Source organism: Pteronotus mesoamericanus, unplaced genomic scaffold (assembly GCF_021234165.1).
Source record: "Pteronotus mesoamericanus isolate MK-2021 breed Mesoamerican mustached bat unplaced genomic scaffold, CSHL_Meso_final contig_130, whole genome shotgun sequence".
NCBI lineage: Eukaryota > Metazoa > Chordata > Mammalia > Chiroptera > Mormoopidae > Pteronotus > Pteronotus mesoamericanus.
This window is the reverse complement of record NW_026555060.1, coordinates 30,598,344-30,614,538: the sequence shown is the minus strand read 5'-3', so window position 1 is coordinate 30,614,538 and position 16,195 is coordinate 30,598,344. Positions and strand designations below refer to the sequence as shown.

The 16,195-nt window shown below is 42.4% G+C and overlaps 1 protein-coding gene across 7 annotated transcripts in view; it reads right to left on the bottom strand.

Moving 5' to 3' along the window:
* The window catches only part of PRKCQ (protein kinase C theta), a 120,618-nt gene that overhangs the window by 34,819 nt on the left and 69,604 nt on the right, over positions 1-16,195 (bottom strand). For 6 of the 7 annotated variants that reach the window (XM_054594000.1, XM_054593950.1, XM_054593981.1 and 3 more), the window contains 5 exons: positions 11,803-11,932; positions 8,300-8,409; positions 7,457-7,574; positions 5,524-5,684; positions 1,881-2,054 (listed from right to left, as the gene is read on the bottom strand). In XM_054594000.1, coding sequence (XP_054449975.1) covers positions 1,881-2,054; positions 5,524-5,684; positions 7,457-7,574; positions 8,300-8,409; positions 11,803-11,932 — 693 coding nt within the window. The remainder of the gene's footprint in view (positions 1-1,880; positions 2,055-5,523; positions 5,685-7,456; positions 7,575-8,299; positions 8,410-11,802; positions 11,933-16,195) is intronic. The other variant, XM_054593989.1, reaches the window with a different exon arrangement.

The following is a 16,195-nucleotide window of genomic DNA, read 5'->3' as shown; positions in this document are numbered from 1 at the left end:
GTCTGGTCTGAAGCACATTTTATGTTTATACAAGCCTCAAAAGAGGAAAAGTGAGATTGTAAACAGCGCCAGGGTGCCCAGCGAACCCAGCACACAGGCTGGGAGAGCGTGGCCAAGTTCCGCACTTGCCTTTCGGTAACATGTCTACACCATCCCAGACCAATGGATATTTATGACCTCCACGAGGAAGTTTCTGGTAGAAAATACCTCTGACTTATTCTCAGAAATTCCAAACTCCTTCCTGCTGCAGAAAATAAGCCTGCTTTCTCTTACGCAGCTTCTCCTGGTCCCTTCTGTCCTTTGTGCTTTCTCTCCTGTTGCTCCCACACGTCTACTGCCCCAAACTCAACCTCGTCACATTCCAGTTTCTAGGATTTCAACTCTGGTGCTTAGAATCTGCATCCTGCAATGTAACATTAGCCACACTGTTGGAAGTAGTACTCTTGCCTCTTTCTTTAGGGTGAAATTCTGTAATTTCTCAAGGCCAGAAACTGTATTATGCATTTCCATATCCTCCACAGTGCTTTGAATATGGTATATTTAGTAAGTGCTCTATCATGGCCTAGTTTCTCTTTATTTTAGCTATGTGTATTTATTCATTTATTCTTTCATTAAATATTGGTTGAGTACCGACTGGGGGCTGGAGAAGCGGGGATGGAAGCCTTAGTTGCCGTTTACATTTTCTGATTGATTCACGGTTTCCCAACTAACACTTTCTGTGGCTGGAGGCAGCCGAGAGGCCCTCTACACTCATGGTCACACTAATGTAGTACATTATCATCAAGGCTTGAAATACAGAGAAAAACTTCATGTTCTTTGGGCCTTAACCTCATGGTACCACATGGGTCTGACTATTATTAAGGCTATGCACAATGGGGGTCAGAATGAAGGGGAGCAGAAAAACGAAAAAAGAAAAATAATGTTTGTGCATGAGATCTACAAGGACAAGGATATTCATTTTGGTGTTATTTAAATCAGAATAGAAAGTTAGAACGGTTCTAATTTGGTAAATCATGCTGTAGAAGAATATCCACAGATGTGAGGAGATGTATAAATACAGCGTTAAAAATATGGGGTACAGAATAGTTGATATTTACAATAGGTTGCTATTTTTATTTTAAAAAATTCACTGGGGGGAAATCTGGAATAAGCTACAAAGTATTAATGGTGAGTATACCCAAGGGGTAGGATTATAAATGATTTTCTTCTTTAAGTGTGTATTTTCCAAATTTTCTAAAAACGATCCTGGATAACTTTTGAGTCAGGAAAAAAGTAATTAAAATTTTTTAAGGAGAAAGGAGACCAGGACGAGACTCTTCCCTGACAATAGGGTAAATTTTGACTCCCGACAAAATTCACCCTTTCCCTCAGCACTTGGGTCTGGGCTCCCTGATAAAGCCCCCTGTACAGACAGCTGCTCTGTGGGCCTTAGGAAGGCAGATACCAGGGCACATGCCTTTTGATTTCTTTTCCCATTTTTGTCTCTTCAAATAAATGTATGTAGGTGAACAAACAGGTGTCACATTTTTTTTTCCCTCACAAAGCACTGCTTTGTCCAACAAGTCACAAACTGGTACAAATCCCAGTCATTATATAAGTTAAATCAAATTATAAAAAAACAAGCAAACAGACCAACAAATCCAGAAGTAAAGCCCTTTCCCAGCTCACGACACTGAAAAAATTCTAAGTAATATTTCAATGGTATTTAGAGGAGAAGAAACCTGTGTGGATGGGCAGAAGGTGGACTGAGATATAAAAAAGAAAAATATGCAGACTAGACCCCACATCTCACAATGAGGGTGCCACCAGGGGTACTGTGCTGGGACAGGCACATTTACTAGGGGCAGGCAGAGCAACGTTTGTCTGCACAGAAGCCATACCTTAGTCTGGAACGTACAGAACATGTGTGTTAGGAACGGGTGCTCCCAGGCCAAGGAGAGAACTCTCTTCTCTACCATTGTGCACTCAACATCGTCATCCATCAAAACCACGTCTTTCTTCAGGGCTTTTATTGCAAAAAATTGATTGGTTTTCTTGAACTCTGCTAGGAAGACCTATAAGGAAGGGGAAGAAGTAATTTTATTTTAGAATTTGGATTCACACTCATTAAAGAAGGGACAAGTCTGAGAGAGATGTGTTGAGTGAGAAAAGAGGCTTCCTTCTCAGGCCCCTTTTGTCTGTGTACAGAGTGCATCACTGGTTTAGGATGCCACCTAACCAGTTTCATACTCTCTTTGTATCTTTCAAAGGGTTTCCCAAAACTACTGTGCCATTGGATGGGTTATTCTCAGTTCCTGAAAAATTCTATTAAAAAAAGTATGCCCTGTCTGCCCTGGGACCTGAGCACGTTTATAATTAAAATCCAGAGACAAATGTGTATCGATGGAAGCAGAAGCCAGAAGCAGAGAGGCAGGCCTGATTGTATTTGAAACATCACTGCAAATGAGCACAAAACCTTCTCCAAGTTTTACCCAGTTTTTTAAGGCAAAAAAAGAATCTTTGAGGCATAGAGCTCTCCTAACTTGCTTACAGAGTGCACACTATCACCCTGGTTGGATGACTCAGTTGCTTGGAGCATCATCCTATACACCAAAATGTTGTGGGTTCGATCCCCAGACAGGGCACATATGGGAGGCAATAGATCAATATTTCTTTTCCATCGATGTTTCTCTTTCTCTCTTCCCCCCTTCCTCGTTCTCTAAATCAGTAAACATATTTTAAAGTATTTATAAACATATTTTAAAATCCTTGGGTGAGGATTTAAAAAAAGGGGGAAAAAGAATGCACACCATCTTATCTGATGGCACAGACCTCATCGCAGTTTCAGGACCTACTATGTATCAGGCATTCTGCTTTGTACTTTCCATGAGCTACATCCTTTTATTATCTTTTAATTCTTAGCTGAAAACACTCTGCAAGACAGACAGGAATAAAAAAAAAAAAGGAGCTTCAAAGAATAACTTAAGTTTCTCAAATTCAAAATGGGGCTACTCAGTGGAAAATCTAACTCCAAAGTTTACTTTTTCCTCTTGATTTCATCAATTTCACATGAAAGGACACCAGATGGTACCTAACGGAGAGTTTCTACAACTTTCATCTTTGCAAGTGATGCAGCCACAGACGACTAACAGTTGCAAGGACATGGCATTTGGAGACAGAACACTCCAGCTCAGGTCTCATTTCACAGACATTTACTAGCTGTGGGAATGTGGGCAAGTGAGTTAACCTCTCTGAGCTTTGGTTTCCTAATGTGTAAAAGAGAGAACTGTCACCACATTCTCTCACTCACAGGACCACTGTGAAAATCCGATGGGATGCCACGTGGGAAAGTGAGCTGAGAGCTACGAAATGCTCTCTAAATGACAGTGACTAAGAATACCTGTCATTTGTTTCTTTTATTGACTTTTAGGGAGTCTTGAAGTCAATGATGCTAAACCAGTAGTGTAAATGCATGTGTCCATGTATAAAATAATAGAGCGCAGATACATAGCTATGAGGTAGCTGGCTTGATAGAGTGGAAAGAGTTTAAATGAGAATTCAGGCAAATGACTACGGTGTATAGCCCCAGAAAACATGCCATTTGTTCTCTTGGGCCTAAAAGTAGATATAGAACAAGGATATAGAGGCTACCGTTTTGGTGAGGAGCCATATTTCCTATGAAGAGCAAAGAGCAAGAGGAACAGTTTGGGAGTATTCTCAGTTTTGGGAGCAAAGGAAATGGGCTGTCCCATGGCTTTGGTGCTTCGTCATTCTCTCTGTGGGCCCCACAGTCCTCTCAGAGCATAGGCGCCCCGGGTGCTGATGGCCAGGCACAAGCAGAGGACACCTGAAGCTCTCATTTGTTCTGGATAGTCACTAAGACTTATGGGTTCAACTTCACTTCTTCCTTATTAACCGTGTTCCAGTGAAGCAATGCACACAGGAATAAAGAAAGGTAAGCATTTCATTAACAATTCAAAGTACTCTTTTGGTAACTGCTTCATTCAGAAAAACATCCCAAAACTAGCCATAAAGTAAGGAGCTGAAAAGGTAAAAAAAAAAAAAAGCACATCTCTATAATGTGCTTTCAATTTTTGGTAAAAGGTTATGATTGCATGTTAATTGATGCTAAATTACAATGGAGCCTGGCTGTAAAATTGCCTATTACACTCAGATTAATGCCAAATGGGCCTGCTGTGGTTCATATTATTGTGGAAACGAACTAAATGAATTAATGGATATCAGCTACAGTTTGCAGGGCAGAGTAAATATTGTCAAAGGTGAAGCACTGCTGTTTAAGTCCAAACCCCAATTATAGCATGATGGCATTCAGCTGTGAAAACAATCAGTTGCATTTTAGTTTGTTTATTATTAAATAAACTGGATAAGTTTTTCAGCCAAAGTCTGGTGAGCAGGTGCTGAGCATAAGCAGTCTCTGGTTAAAATTTTCATAGGTGTCACATCCAAGAATATGAAACAACTGAGAGTGCCATTAATACATTAGATATCCTTAATATTGGAAAAACCTAAAATCCTATATTCCGTTTCATTCCTCTTTACAACCACTGGTTTGTAAATATTCTCCCATCATCGATAATTGATTGTAATTTCTTAAATTATGTCTTCTTCCTCTCCTTGTCCTCTGTGACTGGAAGAGATAGCCCATGACAGGAATGTGCAGCAGGGAGGATTTAGAGGAGGGACTTTCTCCATGAAGCTTTTCCCAGGATTCTCAGGATACAGCTGTGTCATCGGGGGAATTGCGTCCCTTCCAAAAAACTCATATGTTGAAGTCCTAACCCCCAAGACCTCGGAATGTCATTGTATGTGGAGACAGGGTCATTACAGAAGTGATTAACTTAAAAGGAGGCCACTGAATTGGGCCCTAATCCAATATGACTATTGTCCATATAAGAAGAGGAGATGAGACACGCACACAGGAGTGACTGCAAGAGGACACAGGGAGAAGAGGCACCTATAGGCCGTGGAGAGAGTCCTTAGGAGAAACGACCCTGCTGACCCCTTGATCTGGGACTTCAGCTTCCAGAATTGTGAGAAACTGTTGAAGCAGCCCCGTCTATGGTATTTTGTTATAGTAGTCCTCGCCAACTAATATAAGGCTGGGGACATTTGCAAAAGAAAAAGAATCACATAAGAAGTAAAACAACACTCCAGGTTTGAGAAAGGAGCAAAACAATGACAACAAAACACTAACCAAACAAAAACCTGGTGTGAATTATGAACAGGCTGAAGCACTTTCTTGTTTCTGAGGTGTCCAAAAATATCAAACTCATAAGTTTGGGGGATGGGCACTTTGAAGCAAAATGGCTTGGGAACAATGATTTCCAGGAAGCAGAGGCTGCCATTCCTTAGAGCCCCTGGGTCCCTGTCTATTCAGACATCTGAACTCTGTCACAAAATGCTCAGGAACACACTCTCTGAACACCCACCCACGGTTCTGATCCCAAGACTTTAGTTCCACTGACCAGGAGCTTTGCTGTTCAATTTTTGGAATTTGATGTTGTATTCTATATGGTATCATACCTTGCCAAAACTTCCTTTCCCCAACATTTTGTGCAAGATAAAATCCTCAATTTTTAATTTCATATGGAGAGATGGTCTTTCTACGTTCAGCGCAGGTTCTGGACGATGGCACATTTTCTCCATCTCATCCAAGGGAGACTCCCAGGAGATTCCCTGAGGCTCTGAAAATAGCAAACAGTGGTTAAAAGGAAACAGGTAACAACAGAGGGTCATTCTAGCTACTTGCAGAACATGCTTCCTTGTCCACTTCCCCTTCCAGATCCATCTGCAATGATGCAGACAGGGCTCCCTGGTGGGCATGAGCGGCACATCCTGCCCGTGAGCCTGGCACTGGGGCACAGGCTGGGCTGCTTTATCTATCCAATGGATTAGGGGAAATTTTAAGTCTAGAAACAATCCAATCAGCAAAAGCCCATATATGCAACACAGATGAGCACTTTTAGTAAATGTCAAATCAAGGACAAATAGGGATTTTTATACAAATTTGAGGAAAAATGATTCTTCATTGCTTGTGTGGCTCACAGGCACAGTGGCATCAATTTCTACGACTTATCAGGGGAGGGATGAGAAAATGGATAGCAGACCTCTAAACATCCAAATCGCATCATTTGTCAAAGTCTTCCTACTGCCTACTTCGGTCATCTCTGAGACACAGTCTGCTTCTCTGCCTGGACTCCCTCCCCAGATATAATCCAAACCTTTCTTGAAAAAATTTTAAGTTGATTTATTTCTCACCCCATGTCAGAGAGGGTGTAGAGAAACATTTCTGTCTTTCCTCCTCCCCTGCATATCATTTTTTTTCTTTTTTATCGAAAATATTTGACCTATCACATTGTGTTCACTTAAGATGTACAGTGTGTTGATGTGATACATACTGTGATATGATTGCCATTGTAGCAATAGCGTCACTACCAAATCATGGAATTATTATTTCTTTTCTTTGTTTTGTGGTGGGAATAATGACATTTATTTTTCTGTCTCTAGGTTTATCTTCCATAGTTTCCCTAAGTCCAAGGGCAATGAGTATTTTTTTAATGTACGCTGAAACTCTTCAGGTTTCAGAGTCAAGTGCTCATACCCTCTCATGATCGACCGTCAGACCGAAGGCTGGATAAACTTCCATCGCTTCATGTGCACAGGACATTGGGCACTGCTCTTCTTGCCCTTCCTATTCTTACACTGCCCAGAACAGTCTCAAAGGTGCAGAATACGATGGTTCTGTGGTATTCCCACCACTGAGTGTTATGGTGGGTTTATTTCTGTAAAACCATTTAACAGTGGCAGGAAGAAACATTCTAAAAGTCTAAGGAAAACTTTACAGTTGTTTTTTCCAGACCTATCCCATTTTCTTCTCCCTGCTCCAAACCTCCTACCCACTTAAAAGGGTTTCCTAATGGGGCAAGTGCTGGTTTCACTTCTAAAAAGTAGGAGCCTCACGGATGGTGGTTAGGTCTGTAATCTTTTTTAAACATAGAAATTATTGGGGTGACATTGGTTCACAAAGCCATACAGGTTTCAAGTGTACAACTCAACATCATCTGTACACTGCGCTGCGCACCTATCACCCCAGCAATGTCTCTTTTCACCCCCATTTCCCATCCCATCTTAGCTCATTTCCACCTACCCTGCCCCTCCCCCCCGACTTTTCCTCTGGCTGTTGCCATACTGTTGTCTGTGTGTGCCTGTGTGTTTTATATATATATATCCCTTCGCCTTCTTTTATACAGTCCCCCCCACCTCCAACAGCTGTCAGTCTGTTCCATAGATTCATGCCTCTGTTTCTATTTTATTCCTCAGTTTATTTTAGGTCTGAAATCTTTAAGTAGAAAAGAATCATCTATCAGACCAGGTAAATGGAGAATTTATATAGAAGAGGTTAAGGTTAATCAAGATAAACTACTGACATTGATTCTGTGGGGATCAGGATAACTACCTCGTTTCCCCGATGCCAGTACATATGGCAGCCTTGCTTCACCTTTTATGGAGCATGGGGGACCAATTTCAACGGGACCTTCTCTGAAGATCTGTTCAGTATCTCTTAAGCAGCGAGCCTAGATTACAAACAAAGAGTCAGATCACCCACCTCTGATGTGACAGCTCAGCCTGTGACATCCTTAGGGATGAAAACCATTTAAGACCCCTAAATGCGTAAGATAACCAAAGTTCTTTCCCTCAGCCCTCTTTGGATTCTATATTTTGTGAGAGTCTGTCTATTGGATTTTATGCATCAGCAGAATCTATTCACTCTCTCATACTTTTCTGGAGGCTAACTGGTTTCTCTCATGCTGTGCGCATCATTCTGTTACAAATAAGAATGGAAGGTCAATGGGTAGAGGAACAGCACCGCCAAGTCCTAAAGAGGGTTAGTTCTTGGATATGCAAATTCGGCATGCTAGTCAGTGGCAAGGCACAAGCTGCCCTGGACTCAGTGCTCTGAGGTCATTCTAGGGATGATTCTAACATAGAAGCGTTCCCCCCAGGCTATTAAATAGCCCTAGTATATGGATATAAAGTTGGCAGTGAACCCTCAATAATTTTAATGAATTTGTTTCTGTCCCTGATCATTCTATGGATTTAAGATCTTATAAAGATCCATACAATACAAATGCATTAAATAAATTATCTCAAAGGGAAGGGCATGGGCATGCAGATGAAAAGGGAAAGGCAAGTGCTCAGAAAGAGACTCCTTGTTGACCCACACAGTTGCTGCAGATCAAAGAGCAAAGGGACTGGAGTAGTCCTTGCTGAGTTGAAATTGCAGGAACTTGTCACCGACCTGTTGCGTGCTCTCAATCATTGCCAGTGCTTCAGCCATTAGCTTCTGGTTTATGCCACATAGGTTGGCCACCTTTGTCTGGCATCGGTGATGTACGTTCATGCCACATGCTGAAAGGAGGACAGTGACACCATGAGCCAGAGCAACAGAAACGACTGCCATGGACTTGGCACATTATCTTCTTTAGGTACACATATATTGAAGGAACAATTGGCAACCCTGTGCCGTCTTCCCAGCAGAAGGAGACACTGCATCCAAATAAATTGGGGGCAGTGCTTTTATGATGCCACTGGGCATCCACCTCCCCTTCCTGAAACAGACCAACACAGACCAGCTGCTCCTCACGTGATGCTGGGAAGTGATCCCCACTAATGATGCAGCCAGAGCTGTGTTGATAGGGGTGGAAGTCTGCTGTCAGTAGGCATTTAGACTTTGCCATTGCTGAGAGACAAAGATTGATATTGGCTCTCACTGGTGGTAATATGCAATGTTGGAACTGAAGGTTGCTCACGCCCACCCGAGATCAGAGCCCAAGCATCCCCTTCCCCACACAGGCTGTAAAGAGATTCTCTGCCCTTTAGGCTGAAGCCCAGGGTTCAACCTCAGCCTGCAGAACTGAAAGTGAGATGGTGGGGGGTGGTCTGTGTGTGCTTACGACTTGGGGTAGGAAGAGGGCAAGTGGCTGGAGACCACATTCCAGCATATGGGAGAGCTGGGCTTGCTGCACTAAGCCACCTACATAGGCTTCTAGCTCTGACAGCCATGACCTCGGAGGAGTTTTCCAATTCATTAGTCCCGAAAGCAGCACGATAAAGGCCTGCCCTCCACTTACTGTGACCGTGGGAGCCACCTTGGTTCGGGGGTGTGCATGCCTGTGTGTCCGTGTGAAGACGACTATTATATCACGTTGTTGGTTTTAGAGAATTAAAATTCTGCTTGTGAAACATCACTATTATCATGAAAAAAAAAGTTCACGATTTCCAAATCCTAGCTAAAAGAACTCTGATCTCAAGTCCTTCTTGATTCTATAAAGGTATATCAATAGGGGTTGTTAAAATGGAATTAGGCAGGAGGAGCTATCAAATCATGCAGTTTCAATCTTATTATTAGCCTCTTTGTATGCAAAAAAAATTTAGCACAATGATTGACATCAGATAGGTGTTAACTAATTACAACTTTTCTCTCATCTTCATTATATATTACAATGAAATATGTATTGAAGTGTCTAGGTGAAATTTTAGCAGCCTTCACCTTTAGTTTTAACTAGGCCACTCTTCCTCAGGTAGTTTATAACAATAGACAATAAAAAGGATTTTATATGTAAATAAGTATAAAGTTATTTCTTGTCCCAGTATAAAGGCACAGATGTAGTCATAAAAATTGACTTACAGTGCAATGTTTAATAAAAATGATATTTGCAGAAGCTGCTGCCCTTCTGAATTCTGCATCCTTAGCACAGGGGGATGAGGGGTTGTTCCTTAAAATTGTAGCCAGATGTAAGCTTGTCTCTGACACAGGGTTGTGAAGAAAGGCCCCACCTCCACTGTGACAATGTCATAAGTCTTTGTTACTAACCTCTTAGGTGATAATTTGATCTCTGTGATAAGTTGCTTTTGGTGACTATTTTCATGGGAGGTATAGTGGAGAGAGGAAGTAGGCAGGTCAGAAAGGAGGCCCTACCTAGGAAGGTGACTCTTAGGAAAGCAAGATAAAGAAAGTATGCAGTGAAGATGAGGGAAAAGGAGATGTAAGGAAGGGAGTTGGACGTGACAAAGATGAGGGCATCAGGAAGAGTGACAGCAGGGACTTAAGGGTGTTGACAGCTAGAACAGAGAATAACACCGATGAGGGAGGAGAGGGAGAGGGAGGAGAGGGAAGGGAGGAGAGGGAAGGGAGGAAAGGGGAGGGGAGAGGGGATGAGAGAAAAGAGGGAGGGGGGCCACTTGAAGTGCAGGAGATGGGACAGTGGGGTCAAGAATGGAATGGAGGAGAAAGAACATTAGAAAAGGACAGAACAAAGCTGGCATGTGAGCCGTGAAATAATGCCAAGAATCCTCGTGGAAGTTCTAAGCTCAGTGTAAGCGCACTGCTGGGGCCAGCTTGGCCTGGGTAGGTGGGGCGTCTGGGCTCCAGGGAAAGGAAACGTGGACTGTGAGACCTCACAGGAACAGGAGGCCATCAGCTGGGGCTTTGAATATTCATGTCTTGTTTGTACAGTTAGGATATTTGAAGTTACTTCTTGCCTGTGAACTTGTAAAGCTAAATCTGTACAGTGCCAGGCCCTCCCAGGCATCTTGAACAGGCCTGGAGAAGAAAGTATATAGCAGTACTTGTGTGCTATGGAGGGACTGTTCAAGAGAATTTTGACTACATATGTGTCTTGCCTTCAGCAGTGGTTTAAAAACCTGCCCCCTCCTGCCTCCATGAAGATGTCATTCCAGGCTCCCCAGACACGTGAACACAGTTGGGATGAGCAGGGGGACGCTACTGAAGGTGATCTTTCACCTACCGTCAGCGCCTCTGTCACTTAAAAGACATGCATTAGCCAGTCACGTTAAATAAAATAAGACTGCAAGAACAGTGGCTTCTATATTTAATAATTCAGAATAGAAAGGTCTCTGCTGCATGAAGGAACCCTCCTTTTTGAAGATATTTGGGCCCTATCCCTACCCTCACCCCCCACTCAAAAGGCAGAAATGCATTGTCATTCTTACTGGAATGTTTCCCTTCCTACCCTCTCATCTTGGTATCGTAGCATCTCAGTTTCTGGGGGTTATATTATTGCATTGGCAACTTGGAGTTTTAGAGCAAGAGAGCCCTTTTGGCTTTTTCTCAGGGTCCGCCTGAAAAACTTGACCAGGGAAGGCTGCAGGCTCTGGCTCTGGCGACCCTTGAGGAAACATTAGAGTCAGAGCCAGACTTGGCCTCTCCCTGGGCATTCTGAGTTTGCAGCACGCTTTGGTGATACACTATCTGTCCAGCTTAAGTCACGGAGTTCTTCCATGCAGGACCTTCCGTTAGCCAAGCAGATGCACTGGGCTTGCTCCTTGATGGGACCCCAGAAAGAATCTCACTAGTTGATGCAAAAGAGAGGGCAGGGGCACAGCTGACACTGCCAGAGTCAGGGGCCAGGCCCAGGGAGGCGGCAGGTCAGGTCAAAGGAAGTGGTCAGTTAGAGGGAAAATGCTGCCTTCATTTCTCCCCAGGATCACACAACAACAGAAGGCAACGGGGCCAGGAGCCTTGATGTGGAACCTGAGTGATTTCGTAGTTATCTGGGTTCAAGGTTTAGGGTGTGCGTGTGGGGGGGTGTGCGTAAGAGAAAGAACAGCAGTGACTTATTGCTTCAGGCATTTTCTCCGTCCCCACCCTGGGCTCCTCCAGGCTGCTCGGAGGGGTCAGCTCTCCATACCCTCCCCCCTTCCTTCCTGCGCTCTGTTAAAGCTGTGAATCCACCTGCTGGAGGTATTCTTTCGGGGCCCACATCATCTCCCACTACTCACCGTCACACTTCAGTCCTTGCCTGGCCAGGCCCCACAGCAGGGTCCCACAGTGCTCACAGAAGGTTGGGCTTTTGTAATTGTAGACTTTGAATCTATGCGGCATGTCAATTTTGAACCTCTCCTTGTGGAACTGAAACGAGAGCACTGCATGGTGGTAGGTGTCCCTGGGTCTCCAGCTTTCTATCTCTTAACAGATACTTTAGCATAAGTAGCAGAGTAATAAAAACAACGGAACAATGCATTTTAAGCCACAGTTTTTACTTGTTAAACTTTATTGTCACATCCAAAGAACTCAGACACCCATTAGTTCTTTTGAGGTAAGGGGCAAGAGCGTGATATGCACATATCAAGTAACTGGCAGACGGCTTACGTCTGAGACATTCCCACAGCGGGGCTGACTTTTCAGGAGGGGGGACAAGGGTTATTTATTTAAATGGGAGCTAAGTAAACCTTGCACTTCCCTTCCTATTTTAATATAAATATTTTCTTTACTCTTTCAACCCAGAACGAGTGCTTTAACCTTTGGAAGGTGTTACATAACGACTCCTCTAGAGGAAACAATGCCATGGGATAATCAGTATTAGAGCCCAAAGTGTGAAGCGTTTCACACCTGTTATACATGGACTGAGGAGGCCAGGGGTAGATGGCAGTTCTGCCAGGTACTGTACACACATATGGCGTGTGTATTCTCTTTTACACATGGGATATTTTGTGTGATCTTCAAAATATCCCACTTGAAGTAGCCTCTGTTAGTACTTTCATTTGATAGATGAGGGGATTAAGCACAGAGAGGGCAAGACACTTGTGTAGATCACACAGCCAAGTGAGCTGGGAAATCTGTAGCCTGGCTGTCAGAATCAAAGCCTATCTTCTTTTACTGTTATTCTTCTCTCCCTCTAAATAAATGTATGACTTAGGGGATGGGGAGAGGGAAGATGAGAAAGGGATGTTGGTGGTAGATGTATGCATGGCAGTTTTGTTTTGTTTTTTTTTTCCCACAATTTTCTAGTTTACTTCCTCTCCTTTAATCAAACTTATCTCATGCTCAACAACAAGAAAAATCAGGCAGTTTGAATCTTGACAAGAATACCAGTATCCTTGCACAGTATAAAAAGTTTTACATACTTAAGACCTATAATCTCTGCCTAAGTTTTTAATTAAACAATTGATTTGGGAATGTATGCACTAATGAAGCCTTATTTATTCAAGCGATGTAGCTAATGTCCCTGCTTGGGCTACTGGTCAGCACTGGATCTTTCCAATGGCTGGTTAGACTTGCTCAAAAGTTGCCCAGCACTTACTGTAGCCATTTTCAATCAAGAAAAGAAATAACTTTTAAAACTCATTTTGTATAATCATTTCCACATAAATATGGACAATCGATGTCCAGGTCCAGGCTGGAAGGCTTCCACTTTAAATCATGAACTGCTCAAATGGTTCAAGATATGTCTGGGAAAGACTGTAGATCGGTACTTTCTAATATGATAGTCACTTAGCCACAAGGTCAAATGAATATTTGCAAGGTGGTGAAAAGGTGTGCTGTAAGTGTACAATGCACACTGGATTCTGAAGACTTTGTATGGAAAACTGTAAAATATCACATTAATTTTTATACTGAATATATATTAAAATGATAATAGGCTGACTGGGTTAAATGACATATAATGTTAAGAGTATTTTCACCTGTTGCTTTTTACTTTATTTAATGCAGCTAATTGGAAATTTAAAATTATTCTGTGGCCCTCATTCTATTTCAATTGGACATTAATTAGCCTTTAAGGTTAACAGTCATGCTTACGATGTGTGATTCTCCACAAAAGCTGAGGCATCAAGTAAAGGGAGCAGGAGGCCATTTGATTTAAGCAAACAACATTGGTCTGGGAGACTGAGATCTGAATTTTAGCCCCAGCTTTGCTTCTTATAGGTGGTTGAGTGTAGACAAACTACTTTAACCTCCTTGAGGCTTAGCAGAGTCACTTTAATAAAAGGTTATCCTTTTCTGGCTCTAAATTTTAAAAGAAATTCTACTCTGGAAAAAATCAGTTTGCTTTCTCTGTACCTGCCCCTTTGCTGCAGAAAATCACATGCCTGGGCAGGCGGATACCCTCATATTCAAAGGGGCTTTCAACTGTGCTTGGCCATCCTACTGCTTTTTCCTAATGCCTTTTGTTCCCATCTCTAAGATAATCATTTCTCCTCCTCAGAGAAGATCCTCCTCCTCAAAGCTGGCCATTGTCTTCTCTTGTTCCTTCTTGCATTCCTCAGACTCCACTGAGGATGTAAGTTGGCTAAGAGAAGTTCTCTTATCTGCCCACCCCCAAGTCTACAAACCAACCTTAATCTGCAACCATATTCTCCTCCCTTCCTGACACAATTGAGGACATGTTCTTCCATCCATCAGAGACCCATCTCCACATCCTTAGAATATGTGGACCTTCTCCCCTCTTGCCAAGGCTGACTGCTCTGGTCATTCCCCTCTCCAACTTCATCCATCCATCATTGCTCCCTAACTATGGGAATATTTTTACTCCTTGTGTCTCACCTCCTTCCAGCTACTGTTTTACTTCAATGGTCTCCTTCACAGTTAATCTTCATGATAATATTAATACATAGGTTGTTTACATGTTATCTTCCAGTGCTGGCCAATGACGGTACCACCTTTATAAATCCTCTGAAATTTCTCTGATCAAGGTCTCCAAAGATCTCCACGTAGCCCTCATTTTTTTCATCATCTCAGCTGCACCAAACAAAACCCCGCCCTTTCATACACTCTTAGCATATGAAGAGCCCTCTCGGAACCCTTGTTCTCAGTCTCTTTCACAAGCCCCTTCTCTTCTACCTAACATCTAATTTTAGATTCCTTTTGGATCAGTATGTTGACCCTGTACTCCTTTCTCTCTCTACTCACTAAGTAATTTCTTTGGCAGCTTTAAATTCTACCCCAATGATAGTCACCTTCAAATATATAGATTTGGTCCATTGGCTCTTTGCATTCCAAACTCATATAAAATTGCCTATTGGATACCTCCACTTGGAAGTCCTTAGGCATCTCAGACTGGCTTTGTCCAAAACTGAAATGTTAATTTCTCTCTCCAGATCTCTCCCTCCAGCCTTATTCACATTCTTATGGTTCTGCTATCTACCCCACTGCTCAAGACAGACACTTAGCCATCACCCCTCTCTTTCATTCTCTATATCTTGTCCATTGGCAAACAAGTCATTTGGAACATTGAAATCACCTAAAAAAACCTGCTTGCTTTGTACCATCTCCACTATCACCGCACTTCTGCCCTGGTGGGACTCCACACTCTGATTTTTACTTTCACATCTCAACCCACCATTTTCCCTACCAGCAGTCACAAGTGGACTTTATGTTGCAAGTCGAATAAAATCCAACCTCTTTTCCAGGATCTAAAGACGCCCTCCTGACCTAGGTTCTGCCAAATTCCTCAGCTTCATGTTTCCATTCTTGCCCTTGCTGTTCCAGTCATGTGGTCTCATCTCAGTTGCTAGAACATGCTGCTTCTTCCCTTCCATGGAGCCTGTCAATCTGTCTTGGGGGCTCCTCTCCACTGCTGCCCACACAGCTGGCTCCTTTCATCCTTCAACTCTCAGCTTAAGTGTCCCCTCCCTTGGGAGAGTCTCTGACCTTCAGTCTAAGTGAGCCACTCTGTTATTCTCCAACATCACACCTCGTTGGCTATTTTTATAGTACCTAATTAATATAAATGGGAACTATACATAGTCATTTGTTAATGTCTGTTTCCCCAGCTTTATGGTAAAGTCCATAAAGGCAGAACTACATCTGTTTTGTACTCTGCTATGCACAGAGTACATACATATATTATACACCCAATAATTAATACTTGTTGAATGAAGAAGGGAAGGTGGGAGAAGGGAGGCTGCCTGACTTTCTAGCTCAGCTTCCCTTCTCCATGGAGTAAAATCTAACTTGTCCTCAAACTATATACCTCAAAGTTCATTCTAAAAGACATATTTGCCTTTAATAAAAGAATTATGCATCTATCATCATCTTTTTCTAACCTTGTAAATGCTTATATCTGTATTTTATTATCATTTCCCTCTATTCTTTGTCACTTCTAGCTATAGATACCACAGAAGTTGTTCTCACATAATTGATCAAAACTATATCTTCTGGCCACTTTCTATTATATTTCTCTGGAAAAGGAAGAGCCACTAAAATTCTTATTGTGTTTTTTTTAAATTCACACCCTAGTCATGAATCTCAGTAACAATTATTAAAGAGGAAAGGCTTTAGGGAGATCACCGATAAGCTTAAAGATTCAAATTTGGGCATTATTAAAAAACATTAGTGGGCTGTAAAATCTAATGTCAGGTAAAATCATCATATTTCAGACAAAGGGGAGAATCT